The 24,669-nt window shown below is 42.8% G+C and overlaps 1 protein-coding gene across 2 annotated transcripts in view; it reads right to left on the bottom strand.

Annotated features, from left to right (window-relative positions):
• Positions 1-24,669, bottom strand: part of CREB3L2 (cAMP responsive element binding protein 3 like 2) — an 86,771-nt gene that overhangs the window by 27,636 nt on the left and 34,466 nt on the right. For both annotated transcript variants that reach the window (XM_071551156.1, XM_071551158.1), the window contains exons 2-3: positions 15,367-15,583; positions 96-262 (exon numbers count right to left, since the gene is read on the bottom strand). In XM_071551156.1, the coding sequence (XP_071407257.1) occupies positions 96-262; positions 15,367-15,583 (384 nt within the window). The remainder of the gene's footprint in view (positions 1-95; positions 263-15,366; positions 15,584-24,669) is intronic.

Genomic DNA, 24,669 nt, shown 5'->3' with positions numbered 1-24,669 from the left:
TGCCAAGCTTTGGCACCAAGGAGGATACACTGCTATGCGGTCTTAGGAGAACCTGTAGCTAATTGTGCAGAGGAGAACAGGAAGTCTGCAAGTACCAGGGCATCCGTCTGTAGTTCAGGTTGTTCTCCCTCCAGCGACGTGGCCATGACGGTGAGACTGACTGAGGGAGCAAGGCCTGATGTCTCGCACAACCCTGGCTCAGTCTTTATTGATGCTGGAGTAAACTCTGTAGCCAGACACCATTCCTCATTTTCCAGGTCACCTGCCAGGGAAGGAAATTGGACACCACATGTTTAGGTCAGGGACAGAAAGACTACAAATGAAAATAATGTCATTCTTCCTCCAGAAAAGGGAAACAAACACAGAAGACATTTTAATCTATCAACAAAACTCTGCCCTGACTATTCAGCTCTCAGTCAAAGCAGACAACCCTGCCATTTCAGGGCTGTAACCTAATCCTAGCCCCAGGATACACAGAGGAGCAGTGAGGAAAGACAGAGCACTAATCACTACACTGCTGAAAGCTGCTAATGCACATCAGAACAAGACTAAACAAGCCATTGGGTAAAGCAGCCAGGGAGCCATGTCCTCAGCACCCTAATGCCTGCTGACTCAGTTTTATCCCACCTTCTAGAAATAGCTTTTAGCCAGACTTCTACTGTTTGTAATCATCAAATAGCTCAAATGATGATACTATATTTTTAAGAACAAAGTATTTTTCACATTCTCAACATTTTTTCCCCAAGGATTCATTTAGTAAGTGTAAAAGAGGATATAGGCTTTGATGATTTCATGGTGATCATGCTAATTTCCTCCCCAGAGCCTCTGGAAGTCATAGCACAGGATGTATATTTTAACTGGCAGCAATGAAATGGGCATCACATGTTGGCAGAATTGTCCCCTAGCCCCACTTACAACAAGTTCACTAATAAGAATAAAGTCATGCAACTTTTTCTGAACAAAGCTGAAAGGATGGCCTTGCACTGTCAAGAACTGGAGGAAGGTTGGCATGGTTAAGTTTAGCTGCCCATTTCCATTCATGAAGCAGCTGCTGTTTGACTTGCTGAGAAGGGACTTACCTTTCCAGGTCTGACATATGACAGAGGATCAAGAACTCAAAAAGACTCAACTTTTATGGCTAAAGGTATTTCACAAGGCTACTAAGAGCCCCTCTTAAAAATATAAAATAATCAAATACATTTTTTGCAGTTGCAATTCTGCCTTAAAAAACTTCCTATTCCAACTGCTAGAGTTTAGTCATGTAAGCCCTTGTCTCTTGCAGTAGAATATCCCTACAGCAGCTGCACTGCATCCCAACAGTGTGTGGCACAGTCCTCTGCCACAACTCATCAGCAGGTGTGAGAGGCATGTCCATTAAATCAAGCAGCTGGAATCTCAAGGCAAATATACATAAAAGAAAACAGGAGTGCTGATCTTTCTTTCAATGCTTTCTACTGCCTTCATACAGATTATCTACAGAATGTAAGAAATTAAAACAGAGAGCAAGTATGTCCAGTGTAGGACTAGTAAACAGCAACAGAGCTTTGAATTAACTGCATGCTGCATCAACATCCTGGTAGGCAGCCAAGGTGCTGTGGCTGTGCCCCAGCATTCTGCAAGGCTGACACAAGGCCCTTCACATCTGAGTGTATCAAGCTGGTGAGATGTCAACAGAGTTCAGCTGCAAGCAGGTAACAAAAATAAGTGCAGGCTTAGAGCCTCTGTGCTGCTGTGTGCCCTTCTGTTGAGACCACACACACACAAAGCACACAGGCTCTGGGCAGAAGCTGGGTGACTGGAAGGAGGGAGAAGAATGTGCATCTCCAATACAAGTAATTACTTTGTGGTGGGACCTAACCTCCACCATTGGCAAGGAAGGAGGTAATTTGACACACCAAAAAACTAAAAATGAAAAATACGTATCCTGTAATCAGAAGCCTCATGAACAGCAAGACCATCTCTGCCAGAAGTAACTGTAGAACAAGGGCTAAACATCGTATTTAAGTGCTTGAAGAGCTTACTCCCAAAGCTTCCTGGGAAATGCAGAAATGCAAAAATAGAAGTATTTTTTCAAATGCCTGTTTGGATAACTTTTGACAAAACTTCCCCCATATCATGTTGTGCAGAGCCTCTGCTTGCTGCCTCTTGCACCTCTGGGTCGAGCTACACCCGTGGCAGCACTGTGGTTTGTAACATACTTTAGACTTCCTTTGGGAGAGAGGGTCATGGATAAATGACAGCTATCAGTGAAGTCAGTAATTAGCCCTGAACTTTCTCAAATTTGTATCATCTTGCAAGTAGAAGAGAAATCTAGCCACAGGTGACCAGCAAAACAGGGCATGTCCTCTAAGGCTGCACTTCATGATGTTTCTCACCTCTAATCCCCAGGTTCATCACAAATATACAGCTGCTCTAAGACAGCAAGACATGCTGGCCTCCGGCTGGTCATTTTACTCCTCTGGAAGATGACTTTGCTGATTAACTTGACATCCCTGCCATCACCACTTAGATCTGCATAAACTACTCAGTTATTGTGGGCTTTAAAACCAGCCTAACCAGTTTGCAAGGTTACAGATGGTTTCCAGCTACAGCAACACAGTGTTTAACACTGAAATAACTTTGAAGAACTGCATCTAACACTTTTTTTATACTGTCTTTCATGATGTATGGTGACAGCTGTCATTCCAGATGAACAAGTCTGTGAAAGGAAAGAATGGAGGATTGGTCAAATCCCACCTTGATACTCCTCTTCCCTACTTTTTCCAAGGCCCTGTTACACATTCACTACCATAGTCAGTGTTGTGCTACAAGTTACTTTCTTTTGACACATTCCAGCTTACAAACCATCTCTCCTCTGCTCCTAGAGCGCTGCAAGGACATTTCCCACTGTCCTTTCTACTCTTTCTACTCAGCAAGTTGACATTATCTGAAAATCATTCTTAGTTTTTTGTTACAATAGTTCCTTAGCATCATAGTCTACCCTGCCAAGCACTATACTAGTAGAGCAAAGTGGCAGCCCTTCCCTCAACGCCCTTGAAAACTGTTGCACAAAACCAGAAAAATTTAGGCAAGGAGTTAAAATTGAGCAGGCTAATAGATTACTGGGCATGCAGAGAGGTGTGGCACACCCTCCAAGGCAAGAGTATTTCCGATAGAGGGTTATGCAGAACCATGAGAGAGGTTTCATGGAATGATGAGAACATGCAAGAAGGTGCATGTGAAATACTGCAATGAAAGGACAACAGAGGCTGGCTCAAGAGACCCACTGGAGCAAAAGGGAGGCTCTTCTCCAAACCAAGCAAGACATGCTGTGGAAAGACTAAATGACTGGTATCAAGAAATTAGAGGTGTTTGTATCTGACACCATGGAGGAGGTACATGTGAACTATTGAGACAGAGTCCAAAACAAGACGCTGAGAAAATAATCTACATGTTGCCATGTATTCCACATGGACATGAACAGGGCAACACTGTATCCTCTAAGGTGAGACAAAATACTCTGCAAGTCATCCAGATGTAGAGGGAAGAAAACCTAAACATGAGATTTAGCTAGCCAAATGGCTAAGAAAATACACATCCTAAATATTGTCACTTTGGCTGTTAAAAATCTCTTCTCAGGCTTCAAAACACAAACTCTGAAGCTCCCCATTGAACAAGTGATCCTGGCTGTCAGTTCCCTTCCCAGCTGGAACTTCCTATGAACCTCAGAACTCTGTCGTGCAATGACAGTTTAGATGGAAAGCATTTCCCTTTACCTACCCTTTCATAAGTCCATCAATGGTAGGCATTTTGGCACATGGAATACATAATTTAAAGAGTCTACACAGTCCTTAGCAAAATCCCTGCTATGTGCAGAACTGGTACTGTTAAACTGCACACACAGCCAAATGTTAACAGAACATTCATGTTACAAAGCACCCAGGTATTAAGAAATATTTATGAATGTTTAACTCAGTGTCCTTTTGCACATCACATACACCTAAAAGTAGGAATGTTTTAATAATGTGATGAAACAATTTCTCTACAGAACTCATGCCTTACCCAACAAGCAGAATGCATGGTGCTCTACTGACTGAGATATTGCATATTTTGCTATTCTTACTGTCTCATGCAAAGCCTCACCTCTCTTTCACCAAACACAATTCAAATTTTGTTCCCACAGGGCTATTTAATTCCCTCCTAGGGAAACACTCCACCAACCTGAATTCATTTCCACAATTGCACTGAAAATTTAAGTGAAATGTTAAGAGATTAAGGCCAAAAAGTAACTAGGAATTTTAAATGGTCAACTGGAGACAACTGGAATTGGATTTTTCAGATGATTTAGCACTGTTATTATACACTATGCATTGAGCTTTCAGGTTCAGCTGTGAGCACCTACCACTGCTGCAAGTTAAATATTAGTTTCAAATCACGCATCCAAAACACCCATTCATCACAGCAACCCAGGGTTTGCAACACACACATCTAAGATCTCCTGTGCCCAAAACTAAAATTACATTTCTTCAGAAAGCTTTTGTGTACTTTTTCTGTCATCAAGCTTGTCCCACTTTTCCTGCAGTCTTATTTAGCATGCATCTTCCACTTTCTTTTTTTTTGTTTTTTTCTTTAAAGGCAGAAGCCGTACAAGCTGCCAAAGTTAAGTTCAATCAGTGTAGTGAACAATGTTCTCACTGACAGGCAAAATTTTAAACATGTCCTCTTCTTTCCCAGCTGTAATCATCACGAGTCCAGCTTGGTCCCAGATATATGCAGTGTATTGTTAGATGCTATGTATGGGGATGGCAATGCAAGAGATGAAGCTCAAAATGGGACATAATTCCCTTTTACCTTCAGCAAGGTGTCCAAACAGATTTTTTCTGTCCTGTCTTTATTTCAGAGGCCCTAGTCCTGCCCCAGGTTCCATCACCTGCAGTTAAGATGGGCAATGCTAATAAGATCTACTCAACATACCACAAGTGAACTTTTCCTTTTCACTTCCCTTTCTCCAGATCACTACAGCCAAAGGGGAAAACGTGATGCCACGTTTTGCACAATGAATGTTTCAGAGTTCTGAAGTACATTGCAAAGACTGAGTCATTCACATGTGCTTGGCTTTAGGTACAACAGATCCAAGTCAACTTCTATGCTGTACACCTCATACATTATGATGATTTCTAACAGAAATGTGCTCCTCTAAACATCAGAGCTGATGATCAGCATGTGTGATTAGGCATACATGAAAAACACACAATCAACAACGGCTGTGTTTACATGTCAGTATTAATACACACCATTTCTATGTTGGTAAAAGCATTTTAATTTATCTGCATTTATACAGAGATATAAAAAATTAGACATGGTCTCTTAACAATACCATGTGCAGCCTTCTAGGATACTCATATTTCTGTGTAGAACTGCAACGTTTTGTTTCCTTCCTTCTTCCACAGACATGTTATGGAAAGGCAGGGTAGGAAAAGTGAAAAATAAGGTCAAAAATGCTGACTTAACTGTACAGTTCTTTTATCAGAGTTCCCAGAAAGTTTTGCTAACCTTTTTTTAATTATTTCTATCCAACTAATTCTTCAGTCTTGTCCAACATAGCATCTCCTCTACTGAGAAAATGCAAATCTTCTCCAACATTGACTGTTTCACCCTCTCTGATAGATGTACAGAGATACAGAGCTTACAGAATAACTAACAAGATCTCCCTTACTCCCCACATCCTTTTCAGCACTATTCATCAGAGTTTAACAGATATACTTATTGCATGGATAATCAAGTTCCATCAGTGAGTTCCTATGTATTTTTTAGTGGTGTACTCTGTATCTTGCCCTCACCCCTCCCAAGTACAGAGAATGCAAGTTCAGAGAAACAATATGGTTTTCACTTTTTTTTATCCTGAAGTAAAAAGTAAGATAACACCACTACATAAACAACCCACATGAGGGGTGTACCACTGAACCTAATCTTGAGCTGGAACAAAAGCCCATAACACCATCACAGATCACCATCACACAGAAAACAGAAACAAGCATGCAAGGGAAATCTGTAGAATCATCAAGGGATATCCTTATCTATATAAGCAGAATGAAGAGGCAGCTTTTGCCTCCTCCTTAAAGTTCACTGTACAAGCATCAGATAAAACAGCTTAGAGAAAAACAAAACTGAAAACTGAAAGAGATCACAACAGACTGGGTCAAAGTGCTCTGCACAGGTATCAGAAGAGCCATCTCTGAACAGGGTAATGCAGGAAGTTCTCTAATGAGTCAACCTGTTCTCCAGCCAAGCATATTTAAATAATCTCCCTCTTTATGTGTGTTACAGATTTGAGCAGTAGGGCTTCAATTACTTTTCAGTCCATGACAGACCTTATGTTGTCATCATGAACCACAGGGCTTGGATGCACAGCCCTCCTGGCCTCCACACAGCTGGGCCATGTACAACCATACGCAGTCTCATCACATGTGAATAATACACTTGGACTCAGACAGTGCTTAAACTTTCAACAAGGGTCCATGTTCCCAAAGCTGTACCTTGGACAAGTGTTCAGTCCTTGTCTGAGGTTGTTGCCTCTTCACATCTAACAGCAGGATCCAGGGACACTCCCTAGCTCTACACCACAGAAGTACAGCTGCAAACTGCAAGCCAGCAAACTGCAAGGCGAAAACACCTCTAGAAAGAGGCTCACAAGTTGTTTGTGGGGGAAATGACCACTCACTCTGTCAGCAGAAACACTGTGCCACAAACCCAAAAGGGCCTCTGCTGATGCACAGATTTTGGGCATGCTGCTGGACGTGCCACTTGCTGGGGAGGAAGTTCCGTGTCACCGACCCTGCAACCTGAGCTTCTCCAGCCTCCCAAAGGCAAACTGGAACTTTCTGGAGGAATAACTGCTGCCTTGTCTTTCCCCTGGGCTCAAACAGTCCTAGGTACCCAGCTCTGTGCTCCCGTAACACCCCCAGGCAGACATAAGCCTTGTTTATCATGCCTGAAATGCTGAATTCCATCACTACTGCTCCCCCTCTCTCCTTCGTGAGGTGAGAGCCCACACTCATTGACAAACAGTTGCTCTTACAGATTTTCCAGATGGCATTTCCCCCCTCCCAACGTGCACACAAACTCCCACTGCAAATAATGAAACTGAAGCCCTCAAACCAGCTATGACAAAGGAGATACTGTTTGACTACCAAACATTGAGGTCCTTTTTAAAGTGCCACAAAGGGAAAACTAAATAAAGGAACAAAGATGAGCAGCAGCGATACACAGTAATCACAATGCACAGCAGAAATAGCTTTTCTCATAATAAAAGATCAATGTTCATACCGACATCTGTCTTTGCATTGCATAGAGTCCACGTAAAACCCACAGATCATCTGTATCACTATCAAAGTTATCAAGATAGAAACAAAGACACATTGTTCCTTCCAGACATAAAACGGTGAGGGTCAATACCGTTTTTCCTGTGGAGAATTTGACAATTTTCAATCCCAAGTATCTTATCATGTAAAACCAGCCAAGAGATGTCTTGGGGTTACAGGTTCTGCTTTAACCTCCCTTTAGACTAAGACTGTACACAAGCATAGCTGTCAGCTGGGATACAGTCCCTGATGTTTTTTAATTATTTTGCTCAGGGGTTGAAACTGTATTTTTGTAGCATCACCCTTTATATATGTTGTAGTTTGGGATTATTATGTAAATTCTCTCCCCTGCCACTAACTGCCCATGCCAGCAGTTAACAAAAAGAAGTAGTTAACTGATGATCACTTGGGTGGGGGCAGGTTTGTCTCTTTTGGTTTTGGGGACATTATTCCATTCTTAGCTCAGCGGAACGCAGGAGCGGTGGCTGCCGAGGAGGGAAGCTGCTCTGCTGGCTACTGCTGGGGCTTCTGGCTGAGACACTTTTTCTCCTCACCACGGCTGTTTCTCCTGGTTCCTGCATCTGGGATCCCGGGCCTCTGCTCCAGCCTCACCACTGCCTGCACCGTCACACCCTGCCCGTCTCGGCTGGGACAGCGACCCGGGAGAGAGAAGTGTGCAGCTGCTGTTGCAGGACACGTGGTGGTCCCCCACTTTCAGCTTTTTTTTTCCTTCATCTGGGATAAGAGACACAGAGTTCATCTGTGAGCTCACCACTCGTCTGTCTCGCTGGAGAGGGACTGGAAACACTCTGCAGCCAGCCGGGCTGTAACATTGACACTGCTTAAGTAAAACTTTCCTCCCGGAGGAAAACCTGCTGAGTTTTGTTGTTGTTTTTTTTTCTTTCTCTTATGGTGTTGGGGAAGCGGTTTGCACTAGTCTGTTTATATATAGCAGTTAAGAAAAGTTATCCTCCTTGTATTAAATTCCTTTTTTTTTTCTTAAATTTGATAAAGAGTGGTGTGATTATTGTGGAGAAGGCCCCCTCCCCTGCTTGTGGGTAAACATTTTGGTTTTTTTCCCCTCAAACCAAGACAAAATATATGGGAGTCAGGCACAGATTGACAAGGCAGCTGGATTTACAGCCTTAAAGTTCAATATCATTATAAGACTATGATTTTTTTAAGGCATATGGAAGTTATCCACTAAAGCACTGTGTTCAAATACACAGTTCTCTGTCACAGGTCTGAATTTCTCTCCTCATACCCCGTGCAGATGTTGTGAAGGCATATCTGTATCATGGCAGCCACCAGGCTTCAACACACATTAAATGACTTGATGCTCACAGCACCTAAGTGAGCACGAGCTCTCAGTGCAACACTACAGAGAGAATGACATCACTGGTTTCACAACCAGCAGGACTGGAAATGGGAGGAGTATTCCCCTAATATGCATCATCTTGGAAACGATTCCTAGGCAAGCGGCTCCTGTAGTCACTTCACCAAGTTTTGAAAAGGCACTGCAATAGCTCAAGGGTAAGAGAATACCACCTACAGGAAAACACCAAGGAAGTGCAGTTCATTTAGACTATCCAAGCAGAAATCAGGAGGGAATTTTACCACAGCCTACAAACACCTATGGAAAGAGGTTTCTGAGAGGAGATGGCTCTTTAACAGAAAAAAAGGCTACAGTGAGAGCTCATATATGTGGAACTGGCCAGAATGCAAGTAAAGTTAATGATTATTAACAGTAATCACAAGTAAGCACCAAAATGCCCACCTCTAAAACAAAACTGACATTTTTCAGACACACTGCTGCTCAAGTAGAAGTTAATAGGGTTGATGCAGTGACCTACTGAGATTTTGGACATTGGACATATAAAAGTTCAAAAGCCTTCTCATACTTCAGTATGGACTTAGTTGCTCTTCTACAGAGTATTTTCATACAGAGCAACATCTCAGGTACATGGTGTGATTCTTGGGGCGTCCTGCACAGGGCCAGAATGGTTGATGGGCCATTTCCATCTCAGCATATTCTGTGATGCTCTGACTTTAAAACTGCAGATGCTGACAAGGACTGACTGCTGCATTTCCACATAAAAATCACCCAAATACTGACCATCCCCACTAAACAGCTTTCTCCCCATTTCCTAAATGAACACGCAAAAATAAGAAAAATTATAAAGGAAAAAATTGGCAGGAATATGCTCTCAAAAATTATCAGTACGGCTTTGACAGCAACTTTTTAAAGTACAAGTGAATTTCTTTGTTCAGTTCCATTTTCATCAAAGTAAGGGCAGAGGAGGTTCTATTTTCATTGTTCATATTACACTGATTCAGTATTTAGAGAAATACAGAAGCAGGACAATACATCTTCTCTACAGAGGTTATATTAAAAAATTAAATTATTAACTTACTATAAATAGTAAAATTATTATGACTTACATATACACCATAAACTCATGTATACCATGTGTGGGCGTATACATGTATACATATAAAATCTAGGAAGGCAGACCTGAGCCTCAAGCCCACAGGTGCCTCTTTGCAAACAGACAGCACATGACACTGATTACAGCCTGTGGACTCCATACATAAGAAAGCACTTTCGTGTACACAGCCCTGCCCAAGATGAGGGCTGGATTTACTGTTGAAGGGCTATTTTCACTGGAGAAGTGGGAGCCACATTACAGTGATTTTCAGGGTCTTGGCTGCTTGGTTTTGGTTTGTTGTTTGTGATTCTCTTTTTCAAACCACATAGAGAGATGAAATGTAAAACGAAAATTCGAGTTTTAAAAGCATATTATAGGAAAATATAACCTCAGCAGTAAAAACCCAATAACAATACAGCTTACAGTCAGTTTTGGCAAAGCTAAGAGTGAACTAGAAACACACCATTTCAGCCGTCTGTCAAGCCTTTAGCCAAGGCAAGCCGCTTCAAATCCAAGAGTAACTTCAAAGCATTCCTGAACAGGAAAGCATGAACAGGAGGGGCAGGTGGGGACCCAGACTAAACTCAGAAGCAGAGCCCTCAGGGGAGGGCGAAAGGAATGCACTCAGCCTCCTGGCCAGGATTTGAGAAGAGACACCATACCAGTGTCTAGCAGGCTGTCCACTGTCTCTGTCCTGTCAGGTTTGCAAAGTAAAAACCATCTGAAAAGCCAAATGCACACTCTCTGTGAAACACCCCCGCCACCTGAGCTGCTCTCAGAGGACGAAGCACCCCACACGGATGTTGCAGGCTCTGCCTTCACTTTCCTGCCACACATTAGCCCCTCGGCATTACTTGTACTTGGGTGTCATTTATGGATCTCACATGTACAAAACAAGGGACAGTCACCATCCTTAAGTTTGTGCCTACAGCTGAGAAGGTGGAGCATAGGAGGGCAGGGAAGGAGCCCACACTCACATCTCAAGTCACATGGATGCTAATCATAGTCCCTGATGAAACTTCAGTCTTGCCTTCTCCTGGTGTCTGACCCAAAGCCCTCCCTTTCTAAAACACTGCAGAGAATGGAAAACTGAAGACAAACATACACGAAACATAACAGAAAATTAGGCTTCTTTCCCTGCTCATTTACAATTGCCAGGTGAATCTGTGCCCCAAAAGGCCCTGATGTACAGTAAGAGGTCTCCCTTACCCACCAGCCCTATTCCCAGTCTCCCCTCCCAGTTTCTTTATGTCCTTTTGAAGAGTGTTTTCCACTTCGCAACTATGCACTGTCCTTCTCCACAGCCACTCTGCGGTTGTCTCAAAAATGCCTGGGCCCAAAACTAGAAAGCATAAACCTGGTGGGAGAGAGGTGGCAGTGCAACTGGTGTGGATAGGGACACAGTCTCCTTTTTGATGTGACAGCCTGAAGCCCTCCCCAGGCCATATTCATCAGTTCAGGCAAACAAAAGTTCATGGTCAGCCAGCTGCAAGCAGGCAGGTTAAGCCTATAAATCTCTCTAGTATCTTTAGTCTTATAAGTTTATGAAAACTGAATCTAGGAATAGATTCTCATCGTGGGGAGAAACCAAAAAATGCCAGATGTCTTGTACACATCTGCTTTAAAACCGACACCTTCAGAGACACCACACTAGCAACAAGTTGCGAGCATTCAGGAAAGTTTTTCTGCACAAAGCTGGGGAAATAGCCACAATGCAGTGAAGTCAGAAGAGTGAATAAATAGGGAAAAGCAGTGTTTGGACTGTGCTTTTACAGACACTTAAATGTGCTCTCACCTTGAGGTTAACAGGACTTCTCAGAAAAGTTAAATTGAGGCTTATGAGTTTCCCAGGTTTTAAACTTCTAGCTCTTCTTAGAAAAACTTTATATAAGATTTACAATTATAGGAATAGGTCAATTTAGCAATTGTAGAAATTGTGGTAATGGCCAGGTGATGGCCAACAATAGCTCCCAGCAGAAGTTATTTCTTGCCCTGCAAAAGTGGGCAAGAAAGTGATTATGGAGTCAAAACAATCACTCCAACATAATGGCTGAAAGGAAACATCAAATAACATTTTCAGTAAGGTTGTGGGAAATTTGTGGAGGAAAACAAAAAGATGAAAATAGATACTGAATGGTTCAAACTCGTCTTGAATACCATGTGCTGAATGAAGTGAGCCTTTTCCCCAGCCTCCCTTCATGCTGGAGCTCAAAACCCACTACAGACATGGGGTGCCATTGAAAAAGAAGGAAACAACTTAGAAAATCTAATTCCCTCCTCCAACAGGCTGGTCCAGCTGAAGGAGGAGGGTGGAAAGGCAGATAGCACACCAGTATGACCCGTGGGCATACCTGCCCCAGTGCCATGGGGATGAGACTGATGTCTGGGGGTCATTCTGTGCCCACAAAGACAGTAGAACCCTGTTCCAGGACAGGCCACACATCCCCAGCTGTCTCCAACCTGCCCTTTCCAACAGGTCTGTCAGCACGGAGACAAACTCCAGTTCTTAAGGCTATTTTAAAAGCAGGCAGGTACATTTCCCTTTAGGACATCAGACCCATGTGGTACAAGCCACTCCTGTCCACATCATGGCGGGCAGAGCATTAACATACAAGTTAGAAGTGGCACAGGGGGCATCTCAGCATCCAGCAGCACATGGCACACAAGAGGCTGCCTTTGCTGAAATAGTTTGCAGCTCCAGATCACACAAACAGAGTAACTGCTGGTGTGACAGAGATAATAAGAAGTGCAACAGGTACCATATCCAAGTCCACATTATTTACCTATAAGGGCTAAGGGGCCTGGCCCTAAAACACCCTGAGGTTTCCTGCTCTTTCCCCATCCTTGCCTGACCATCAACAGTCACTAGCTTGGGAGAGGATGGCATTTCTGCACACCCTGTGAAAGAACCCACCAGCACTCACAGCCAGGACAACTGCTGAGACTCACCAAGAAACACTGCATTACTAACTTCACTGCAAAGCAAGAACAAAGCGTGTTTGCCACATTCTTTGTGCGTAACGCCAGGCCCTTGGTCCTCTAGAGCTAAGGGTAAAGCACTGAAACGGCATCCAGACCCAGCTTAACTGCTCTGTGCCATCCTCCTCCTCCTCCTCCTCCTCCTCACACCGCTGCTGACTGCAGGCACACAGGTCCACAGCAGTGTGTTTACAGCAGGTGTGCACATACACCTGCAAGTGTCATTCACGAGCCTCCTCACTAGCCTGTTTCCACTCCCAGTCCTTAGGACAGGGGCCTGCACAATCATGAAGCCTGGAAATAGAAAAACCAAGACACTATAGCTGTGAGTCACCAATCTGCCCAGTGGGGTGATTACTCAGAGAATTAAAATGTTTTGGACATTCTATAAATAAGTCACTCAGCCAACCTTATTTCTCAGCTCCTGCCACTCCACAAAATCACTCACAGTTCCCCAGTAGCAGGAGATCAGGCTGGAGCATATGGACCTCCCCCTCCACACCCTGTATCTCCTGGTCCCCCCTCAAAGGACACTGGGGCTCCCAGTATCTGTTCACTTACTTCACCAAGGGGACTGGCATTCATCAGAGTTGTCAGGAGCACTGTGCACCTTCACTGACTAACAATAGAGATGCTTTCAATCTCCAATGTCAAACCTTGCACTGTTGCCATCCACAAAATCCTCTCTCCCTTCTCCCATAGATTCAAAGACTGAAAAATCATCAGCATGATGCCTTTGAGTATCTATCAGAGAACCAGGTTCACTCTAATACTGCAATATCCTCAAATATTTCTGAGCTTCACTGTTTTGAAGCCAATAGGTACAAACATGTCGTGAGCATGATTGCAGGGTTAAGACTAAATAAAACCCCAAACACCAAGAACAACTCCTCCTCCTCCTCGTCTCTTATGAAACACTCTGCAGTTAACAGAAGATGAAATGTTTTCCATTCATTTTCTATTTTTAAACCCACTTGTTAATGTTTCTTGGCTTTTTAAAACATCATTTGACTAGAGCTCTATTAATTATCCAGTAGTCTCAGCAGTATGAATTTCTTCAGGATTCTTTCCCAAAGGAAACTCCCCTCACTTTTAGCCTAGTTTGAAGCTTCTCCCTATTAACTTCCAGAGGAGCTGGGTTTCTGATGTTCCTTGAGCCTGTTTTTCATGCCACAATTATTATCTCCTGTACGAGTTAATTTGTTCACATAAAACAGCTAGGAAATACAAAAACAGAAGACTTTCTGTAGATGAGGTTTCCAGATAATTTCCCAAACCCCTGTCTCATACTGAAAAGCCTTCTCACATATTTAATTAGTTGCCCTCTTGTGAAATCTCTAACAGTTTTCATCAGGTTTTAAGAGTGCATTTTGGGCTACAAATCTGTCTGCCTTTGAAGACACGTCTGGTGGATCTTCACAAACAGCTTAGCTTGTTAATGCTTAGCCACAAGCACTAATCTTTCTCTTTTATTGTGATGCAGCTTAGTACTCTACTGCTTTGTACAGTAAAGCTAATGGTGAAGAAATAAACCAATTATTAGGATTGCAAGTCTGACATGGAGGACATTCATAGTTTGCTTCTCTGACAACCACTTCACAACAGAACAAGCACATGGCACCTCTTCTTCCCATGATTCTTGCACTTCCTCTTTTTCCCCATCAAGATGTTTATAACTGCTGAATTACAGATAACTGTTAAAACTGCTGTGGGTTTTCATAATTTTCTATGTGTCGCCACAGCCACAGAATCTATATAACTGCAGTTAGGTCTTTACAAGATCACCAATGATTTCTTGACAGGCATTATTTTTCTCTCTCTTTTAATTTTTTTTTAAAGGAACAAAACCCTGGAACTTCAGCAATACCAGCTCTAAGACTGGGGCAGCACCTGAAGTCACATTCCTACACATGTATTTAGAACCATAAGTAAGATGACGTGATTCTCATTTTGGGATAACAGAAAGCTCTAGACACTACTGAAAAAAAGTGTAGTTTAAAAGGTCAGTTTGGGGTTTTTTTAATAAACCTGAAAGGGACTCTCTGGAGACCATCTTGTCTGACTTCTCATTCAGCATATGGCTAACTTGGATCAGGTTGCTCAGGGCCTTGTCTAGCTCAGCTTTTAGTAACTCCACAGATGAAGACTTCAGAGCATCTCTGGATAACTTTTCAAATGTCTGACCCACTCCCACGATGGAAATTATTTTTCTAACACCCAACTGGGAATTTGCTTTGTTGCAGACACTATCTTTTGAGCTATCACTGTGTATCTCAGAGGAGTTTAGCTTTGTCTTGATTGCACCCTTTGATGAGACAGTCAGAGACAACAATAAGATCTTTCCTTTCCTTTTCCTGCAGAGAACCAAAAAAACCCATCTCACCCTTCCTTTACATATCATGTTCTACAATATGCAGACTTCATGGTGATCCTCATTTGGTTTACCATTCTCCATTCATCTTCAACAATCACAGATTCAGATATGTGGAATCAAGTGTATTTCTGGCCCTTCTTCTACTTCTTTTGATGAACTTGTGACTCGAAATGTTTACAATGCAAAGTCAGCAACCTCTGCAAAAAGCATTCACATGCACCCTTAGCACATCATCACCCTCTACCTTCATTAAAGTTGTCATCAGCCGAGATGTGGGTCAAGGGAGACTGGGGTCGAGAGTCCCCACAGAGGGAATAGCTGTGTTCTGCCTGGATGAGGGGTGCTGGGGATGCTGGAGACAGTTCCACCTCCATTATTTCATTCTTCTCAGACAAGAAGGGATCATTCAACAGCTGGCCTAGGACATCAGGTGAAAACTCATCCAGGAACTCTGTGAAGTGCTGTGGAGATAAAAAAGGGAGAAGTTTATCTCCTTGACTGCCTGTCATGCCAACAACAAGAGAGGATTGATCAGAACAATCCTGGATCTGCACTGGGCATCAGTGCCAGTCAGTAGCAGGATCTACCAGCCCTGTCTAACAACCTCCTCCTCCTCCTCCAATCACTCCTTCAAGCTGAAAAGCTACAGTTAGAACAAAAGTCCCCTCACGGGACATTACAACAGAAGAGCCTGTCACTAACTCGCAGCAAAAATGGAAAATAGAAGCATGGTATGTCTGTATGGCCAGGCTTTGCAAACAAAGATCTGGGCAGGGCTCTCCCCACGTGGGTGTGCCCTTCCAGCCTGCACAGTGGATTTTTTAGGTCAGGCACAGCGTGTGCAGAACTGGCCCCACCGTTTAAGTCCTGAGGTCCATCTGCCACGGCCGAGCGAGCTTGGACAGTGACAGTGAAGTCCTCGGGACTGTCACAGCAGCCGGTACTAACCGGGGCTGACCCTGCTGAGCATCTGAGATCTGACGGGATGGGATGGCAGGGAGGCATTGAACTGCCAGGGGATGGTCCGCACTGAGACTCGAATTCATCCTTGGGATTCAGAGTCCAGAGTGCTCTCCTTTACACCATAGGACCGCCCAGAAGCATGGTACTCCTGTCCTGAAGTGGCCTCCTCCACCCACTACACAAGGTACTCACTACAGTGCACCACCAAGAATTTCCCCCAGATAGAGTGAAAGATCCTGCAGGACGTATCATCAGAACATTTTGTGTGTGGAATAGAACACAGTGGGTTAATGTTCACTGAAGCAGAGAACAAAACTGAAACACATTCAGATACAGACTCTGACACCACATACGACTATTTAAGCTGTGCAGAACATTCCATGTGCTCCAGGAAAATGGGTCCCTGCACATCCGCAGCCAAGCCATCATGACACTTGCTAAAAAATGGGGTTTCTGACTGATGTATCTATATTAGAAGTTGACTTCTACGTAGGACTAGAGCCCATATCCAGCTTCTAGACCCCAGAGCTAAAGTTCCTGACAGCCAGGAGTGATTACCACTTTATCTATTACACTGAATTCATTACACCAGCAGCACATGTTTTATCTGTATGTAGTAGGATAACTTTTGTTTTGTTTCTTACTCAAAATGAGTACAAACCAAATCTTGCAATCAACTTCCTTGAGACTCCAAAGCAGTTCCCATTAACAGACAAAAAACTCTGCCTCTGTTTTGTTTCCAATGTCAGAAAACTACACCTTGACAGACGAAGAAACTGCACTGCAACAAATCACCCCTGCTCATCTCATTCACATAAAGGATTCTATTTTTGCACAAAAATACTTGTACAATGAATTGTAAAGAGATTTTCTGAACAATCAGGTATTATCTATCATCTTACACAGGAATCTCTGTCGACTGAAGCATGATGCTATAAAAGTCTAAGTTTGTTTGATTTGCTCTGTTTTCATAAGTAGTATTGATCTTGGCTCTTCATCTTGCTTTCTCCTGCAGAAACAAACACTGAAATTCAAGATTTGGCTTCCTCTAGGCTAAGCTGAGAATTAAACAAGTCAATATTTTATAAACCCACGAGGGAAGCAGTGTGCTCACACCCTCATGCGCTCACATTTCACAGCTCCAGCAGCACCTGTGGCCTTACAGCCTGATGCTGGAAAACCCTGAGCACAGCCAGCTCTCAAAGAGATCCCTGGAAGTTTGAGCACCTCTTCCAAGATGTTTACAAATGTTATTTGTGCCTTTTTAAAAAATCAGTAAGTCTTCAGGCAATTCTGACCAACACTGAGGAAAAGAAAGTATTTACTGAACTTACAGCAATAAACAGAGGACCACAGTTGCCATGCTGGAATAGCAAGCAAGCTCAAGAAAAGACTTTACAAATGGCAAAACAGACTTGTAGCCTAATCATTACTTACTGTAAATGATAATACTCATAATCAGACTCTCAGAGCACTCACAAGAGGGTCACGACCACCTTAGAAAGCCTTTTTTAATTTTAATTTTGATACCCAAGGACTCATTAGCACTTGTGATCCAGGTGCTTTCCAACAAGGATAGAAGTATAAACTACAATTCCCCAGTACGCAAAGAGGATACAGAAAGGATGCACAAGACAAGTGGAATCAACTTGGTGCATCAATAAAGACACCAAATAAAACAGAGCAGGCAGCTATTAAAGTGTAAGTAAGGGACAGAAATACTTCCCAACTCTGAAGAAGTCAGGGATGAACCTGTAAAAAAGCAATGCCTTTCTTAGGGACAATGTTCTGTCCCACAGTCTACATATTTCTTTTCAATTGGACTACCGGCAGGAGGCAACGAAATTTGTTTACATATTTTCCTAAAAATTGAACGTTTTCTTCTTTCTAATTCTTGTATGCTTTATACCAACTGATGACTAGCAGATACTGAAATACGGCTGTTACAGTATTAGTACCCTGGTTTCCACATGCAGATACTGTGCCACCAGCATCATCTAATTCCAGGATGCCATCCTTGAAAATATCATACCTATGTGCTGACTTAGTCTGACACTATTTAGATGTTATAATTTAAAAGACTCAGCTGAAAAGACAACATGACCACAAGCTATTCAGCTATTTTTGGCAAATTCACAAATAAAGATTTTTATTAGCCTTCTGTTTATTACTGGTTTTATATGGTCAAAAATCTTATCAAATATTATTTTACTTCTTCCATATGACTGAAGCTACAGGTCCATCAGTTTTTATTTTTTTTCCCGTTCTGAATGGGGAATTTTCTTAAAACCACTTCAGGAAAAGCAAAGGAGGAAACAAACACTCAACTTCAGAAAACCAGTGAGAAAGAGGACCTTTGGCTGGGAAAGGATGTTCACAACATGTTCATCAATATTTGTGCTTTCTCCTTGACATGTGCAGCTGCAAAGCAGCAAGCTGTGAGGAAGAAAAGAATTTGTGTTTACAACAGAACTGTCTGACAGCAACTAAATGGTTTATTCGTTACAATTCTGAAACTTATTTTTAATGGTCTGTGATATAACTCTGAATACTGATCAACAGACAAACCTAAAACAGCTGCCACAGGTCAGACTGCACAGCTACGGAACTCAGTGAACAGACAATTTTAGGGATCTGAACTTCTCACTGAGTGATTACAAAACACACCATCACTTGACTTACAGGAATCTGTCATGTGTTATACATTTCTCTACTACAGTGAATGCTTACAGCTAGGTCACTTTTTTTTCTTAATAAAACAACTGTGTCGTTGAAAGTGGCTCCATTTGCTTAGAGAATTCAAGAAGAAAAGGCATCTGAGCAGCAGCTAAAACAGAAACCATCCAGGAAGAGTTAAGATCTTCAGCTTCTCAAAACTTCCACCTACATCTAAGCTGCTCTTTCTGTCTTTTCCAAGCACGTTTTCACACTGCCAACCCTCCTCCTCCTCCACCTCCCCTCTCTGCTTCCAGATGCACCTTAGCGGTCATCAGCCACTTCCAAAGCTGGAAAGCCCTGGAACAACCCTCAAATTTGATACAGCAGCAACCACTCCTGCACTCAGGAACAGGAAAGTGCAATTTAGAGAGGAAACTGAGATTTTACACTTAGAACATATACACATATATGTACATTTGCTTGCAACACAAAGAAACTGTGGCTGTGGCTTTCAGTTTGGCATCTTTCACCCAGAGAGTTCACCTTTAAAAAAAAAAACAAAATCCAAACCAAACCAAACCAAACCTAGAAAAGAGCACTTGCATTGAAAATCTGCCTTTTCTTCTTCTTTTCTTTTTCGTTGTTGTTAAAATACTTCTGTAGACGGCTCCGTTCGCAGTTTCCTGCTATCCTCACACCCCACTGGCAGCCCCAGCACTAATTGTAGACATGTGTTGGTACAAGGAGTCTGTTTGAATTACTAAACTATTTTCTCCACATAGCAAAGAGATGTGTTCAGCTGGGATTTTAACCTCTGTAAAAAGTCAGGGATCTAGGACAGATGTAACCTTATCTTTCCCTTCCTCCAGAACCCTGAAAAGACAAACAACACAGCAGCACTGGGGTTTACCGACAGAAAGCAAGTTGCAGCCCCCTGGAGTTTCCCCACCCATCTGGCTGGACATTTGGCCATGCCTGTGACCCAGGGGTGCTTTGGGGGAGCACAAAGCACCTACAGACATCACCTCGCGGTGAGCAAACAGAGGAGAGCTCTTACATCCGGGTGCACAGTAGATTTTGGACAGCTCTTCGAAAGTAGCATTTGGCTGCAGACCAGCTGGGCCGAGGGCTCTCCACAGCATCTGCCTGTTCCTGCCACACAAAGGCCCTTTTCTCCAACTGCCTAAGGAACGAGGGGCTTTTTTCTTTCTTGTCTGATCAAATGAAGACCTCTGAAATAAAACAGACTCAGGTTTTGCTTGGTATGTGGCAATGTTGGCTTCTCCACCAGGTGACCTGAAGCCAGACAAGAGCAGAACTAGCCCCAGTTGTCTGAAGATAATAATCATGACTAAAAATGAAATAGTCATGTTCAGAAAACCGACTTTCTAAGAAGTCACTAAAAAGGAAGGAAGAGAAGTCAAGAGCCCCAAATTATCCTTCATAATTATATTTAAATTATTAAGCAAGTAAGAGGCTTTGTTGAGCCTGGAAAATGCACTATTAGCTCCAAGTCCCACACACCAACTGTAGCAGCACAATCCACACTTTCCAGCAGAGCCACCCCAACACACCAGGGTTATTACCATTCAGTAACTCAAGATATTACTTTTCTGGTAGTTAGTGACTCTCTCCTGGCTCACCCTGAGGTCTCCCCATCCTGGAGAGACCTCCACAAGAGAAACCATCAGACAGGAGCGTCCCTTCTATACAACAGGCATGCATGGGATAAAAACAAAGCCTATCATGCATCTGTAGGTACAAAACAGCCTGATATTTATCTCTTGTAAGGCTTGAGCAGCAATAATGAGGGGTGAGAGGAAAAGGATTGCATCCTTGCTTCTGTATCAAAGGAATCAAGAGTCCATGTAATGTACAAGGCACTGCTCCCAGAGAAGAGGAGGAAAGAGAGTAAAAAGGAGAGACCACAAATCAACCTCTGCCTGTTGGGGAAGCACAGACATGCACCACAGACATGAATTTCCCCCTTCCTTTCACCCCCAGTTTAAGACAATAGGATGAAAAGGGAATAATTTCTTCAGCAGCTCTTTTGTGGTTTATATAACAAAGATGCATAGGAGATAAAACAATATATCACAAAAGACAGCAGCATTTCTAGTTTGAGCAACAAGCAGCTCGAGAAGTGTGGCTAAATGGAGATCCCACCTCCTCTTCAAGGAACCAACCACACATTTCACAGACATCTGGCAGCTGCTTAAGGGTAGCTGAGGAGTTCTGGGTAGGAGCCACAGCTGCTCAAGAAAGGCCTCAAGCTCTGGGGCTCCCAGGCAAGGCACCAGTTGTTAAAGATGGGTCACACAGGGTGGTCAGACTTCATGTGTCGAGCTCCAGACTCGACTGCATGGCAAGGGCTGTAAAAGGCATCACACACCTCACTATCAGCTCTGCCTGTGTTTCTACAAGCAACATCTACTCAGAGGGCTTGGACCAGAGACCTGTCCTGTTCAGCTAACAAAGAACCGTGCCTAGAAATGCTGTTCATCAAGGACTGCACACACAAGCCTACCAAAGATGACAATGTACCAGAGATGTCCCTGACTCTCTGCATGCCCAACCCCAAAGTTAAACCCCAAGGCACGAGCTAAAGAGCTTTCTCAAAGGCAGGTGTTTTCATCCCAGATGTGGTGGTGGAGCTGTTCAATTTCCTGTTGCAAGTTCACCAGTGATGGACTGGATGTTGTCAGTGCACACCAGCTTCCAACAACCAAAACAACTGTCCTCAATACTTGCTGCCATTTGGGCATCATTTAAATTGCTGAGTGTCAAACAAATTCTGCAGATTTTCAGGTACATCACTTCTCTCAGCTTCATCCCTTTCTAGAAATCTTTTATGCTTGCAGCAGGGAAGCTCACCACCACATCCTCTTCTTCAAATTCAGCCACAGCTTGTTTCACATGGTACTTATCTTTGTCAGCTTTGAGAAGAGCTACCAATGGAGCCCCTGTAGCTTCACCCCTGCAATTCACACAAATATGCCCTGCAAGGAACACAAGAGCTCCTCTTCTGGCATGGGGTGTGTTGATACATCACTGTTATGAGGTACAGATTCAAGCTCCTGCGATGTTCCTCTTACAAGGGTGAGAAATGAAGCAGAGCCTGGCAGGAACACAAGATTTTTTCATGAGACTGATCCCAAGGATGGGGGCTGAAAGAAATACAAGACCAATCCTTCAGAGTCCTTTACCAACATCCTCACGAGGAGAGAGTGGAAGAGAGGAAGGCAGCACCCTGTAACAGTTTGACGTAGCAGGGTGTGTGTCTTTGGTGTGCATTTTAGACAGAGGAGGAATCAACTATTTTGACAGTGAATATTTGAAAACATTAATATAACCACACATGAAGGAGCTGAACTCTTGATTGCTGAGAGACCCCTTGGACAGACCACAGTATTGAGTGTGAGACTGTAAACACATCTGATTGCTTATTCTTAAACAGGACACAGAAATCCTCCCTCTCAGACTTATGAAGGACCAAAACAGCTGGAAGAGCTTTCTGATGGCAGGACAAAAAGTCTTGAATGCAGCCAGAGCAGTAAACAGACAGACTGAGGACTGTCAACAGTCCCCCAAGTCACGCCTAAAACATAATGCTAACACAGCAGAGTGATTTATCCTGCCATGGTTTCTGTATCTGCCAAGGACAAACAGAGGAAACCTCAGATTTGTAGGCATTTGTGTACAGTGTAAAAATCAAAACCAAGATTCAGAGAAATAATTACTCAATATTTTACTCTACTGTAAATTTCTTTACTGTCTAGTCAGTAACTGTACTGAAATTACATTATTTGTGGGAGTATATGAAGAGTAACATGAAATTGGTATTTGAAAACAGCAAAGAGATCCACCATTATAGCAGATATGATTGTTCAGTCTCACACCAGCATTTACTCGTTTTAAACATTAAAAAAAATGTGGACAGACTGAAAAAAAAAAATCCACTAAGTGAATAACATACAGGTTGTGTCATCAACAAAACAAATGCCAGGAAATCCAGAGCTAATAGATTTATATGGTAATTAAATCTGTACATCTTCCCAACCTGCTCAAGTTACACAGTTGGAAATGCTGAAGTTCATGCTGAGCAAATCTTATAATCCACCCCATTATGTACACATGCATGCACACACTTCATTGCAAACACTGAAGTATTTCCACCCCACAACCAGCAAAGAAGAGATGTGTTTACTTTTAACTAGTCAAGGAGACTTTTCAAGTACCACGCTTACTCCTTTGCCTTTCTGTGTTCCAAAATGTTCTTTCATTTTCCTTAACACCCCTTGTTTTCCCTCAAAAATGTATTTTGGATTTAAAAACATAGTTAAAACTCAAATTAAACTTTAGAATAGCTAGGACAAAGTATGGGTTGAAAGGAAAAAATAAAGAAGCCCTTGTGCAGCTAAGACAAGGGTAGTACAGTGTCTTTTAAGTCCACTGTCTGCAAGCAGAGGAAAGGATGCTATTGCTCATTCCTAGCCCAAGCCTCTCAGGAGTCACGCAAAATAGGAAAATCCATTTCACATTCCCCTGCCCTTCCCCCAGTGCATAGTTCTTGGATCTAGTCTAACTTTTCAATAGGCTAAGCACATGTTTTGCTATTTCCCACCCTCTACCCAGAAAAGCCAAAGCCAGAGAGGAGTGAGTCACTGGGGCCAGAGCACCAGAGCAGTGAGTCATTGAGCTGGAAGACCTTCAATAAGGTTCCCCCCATCTGGGTCCCTGACTGAGACCTCTAAGTACATTATTAATTCTGTTGCAAGTGAGCATCTGGATTTCGTTCTCAGGTCAGATGTACTCATTCTTTTGTCTCAACTCTTCTCCCCCCACCCCTTATTTTTTTGCCTCTTACACCAAGCTCACTGGTATGCACTTCATTCGTCTCCTAAATCAGCTCTCAGGCTGCCAGCTTGAGCAGCAGAACCAGAGAAACCTGAACCTCTCCATCACTTCTCCCCAAGCTCTCCTCTTCACCCATTGAGCAGCAGGGTCACAATTCTTTGCCATCAGTGATTGCAGAGGCTGCAAGACAGGCCTGACTGACCAGTCTGCATTTCAGGAGCCTCCAAACCAACAAGAGTAGGGGCAAGTCTCTCCTCCCACCTCCAGCTAGTGTGGCTTATGCTAGATAGGGAGAATAGCTCAGCTTCTAAAACTTAGTCATTGGGGTCTCCAATGGTTTTTGGCACCCACACAAGATACTTAAAGAGACCAGTTATGTATTAAAAACTATATAGTGGAGAAAAAAAGTATATTTGTTTGGTTTTTTTCCCCAGCTACGCTCCAGGTATGCAATGCCAGTCATAAATATTTGTTGAGTTATAGTATTAATTTTCTGTATTACACCCCAGTTACACCTACAGGTTCTATGGAAGGAACTTGCATTTACCTCAAGTTTTACATCAAACCAGTGCCTTCTGTGTAACTACATAGAGTTTAGCCAAAAAAATAAACAGTGAAAGAAAGCTTTCAGACAAGTTGAAACCTTTGTATACAAATTTTACAATTAGTCAGTGAGCATTTATGGTCTTGTTTACTATCCAAAAGCTCGGCAGCAGGGATAACATTTTGTTGTTGTACAGCTGGTTTAACTTATGGCCACTTTTGAAAGAAAATAGTTACTTCAGTTTCTTCTTGACTGGAGAAGCATATTAATATTATATCAGCCTTTTATAACATTTAGGCACACTGCACTTGGTTTCACTTATCATCTTCCATCACCATGGAAATGGGAGGGGACAAAAGCAAAGAAAACACATCTCAGTCCTCATGTAACAGCATCCCTTGTTGATGGGTACAGATAAGCCTTTTCTGAAGGGCACAGCCAGCACGGTTCCTGTATTTTAAGCAAAATCCACTAGCCTTGTGTGCATTTTAGAGATCTTAGAATATCTCAAGTTGGAAGGGACAC

The sequence above is a fragment of the Pithys albifrons genome, chromosome 3 (assembly GCF_047495875.1).
Source record: "Pithys albifrons albifrons isolate INPA30051 chromosome 3, PitAlb_v1, whole genome shotgun sequence".
NCBI classification, from domain to species: domain Eukaryota; kingdom Metazoa; phylum Chordata; class Aves; order Passeriformes; family Thamnophilidae; genus Pithys; species Pithys albifrons.
The sequence above is the reverse complement of the archived record's forward strand: the minus strand, read 5'-3'. Positions and strand labels throughout refer to the sequence as shown.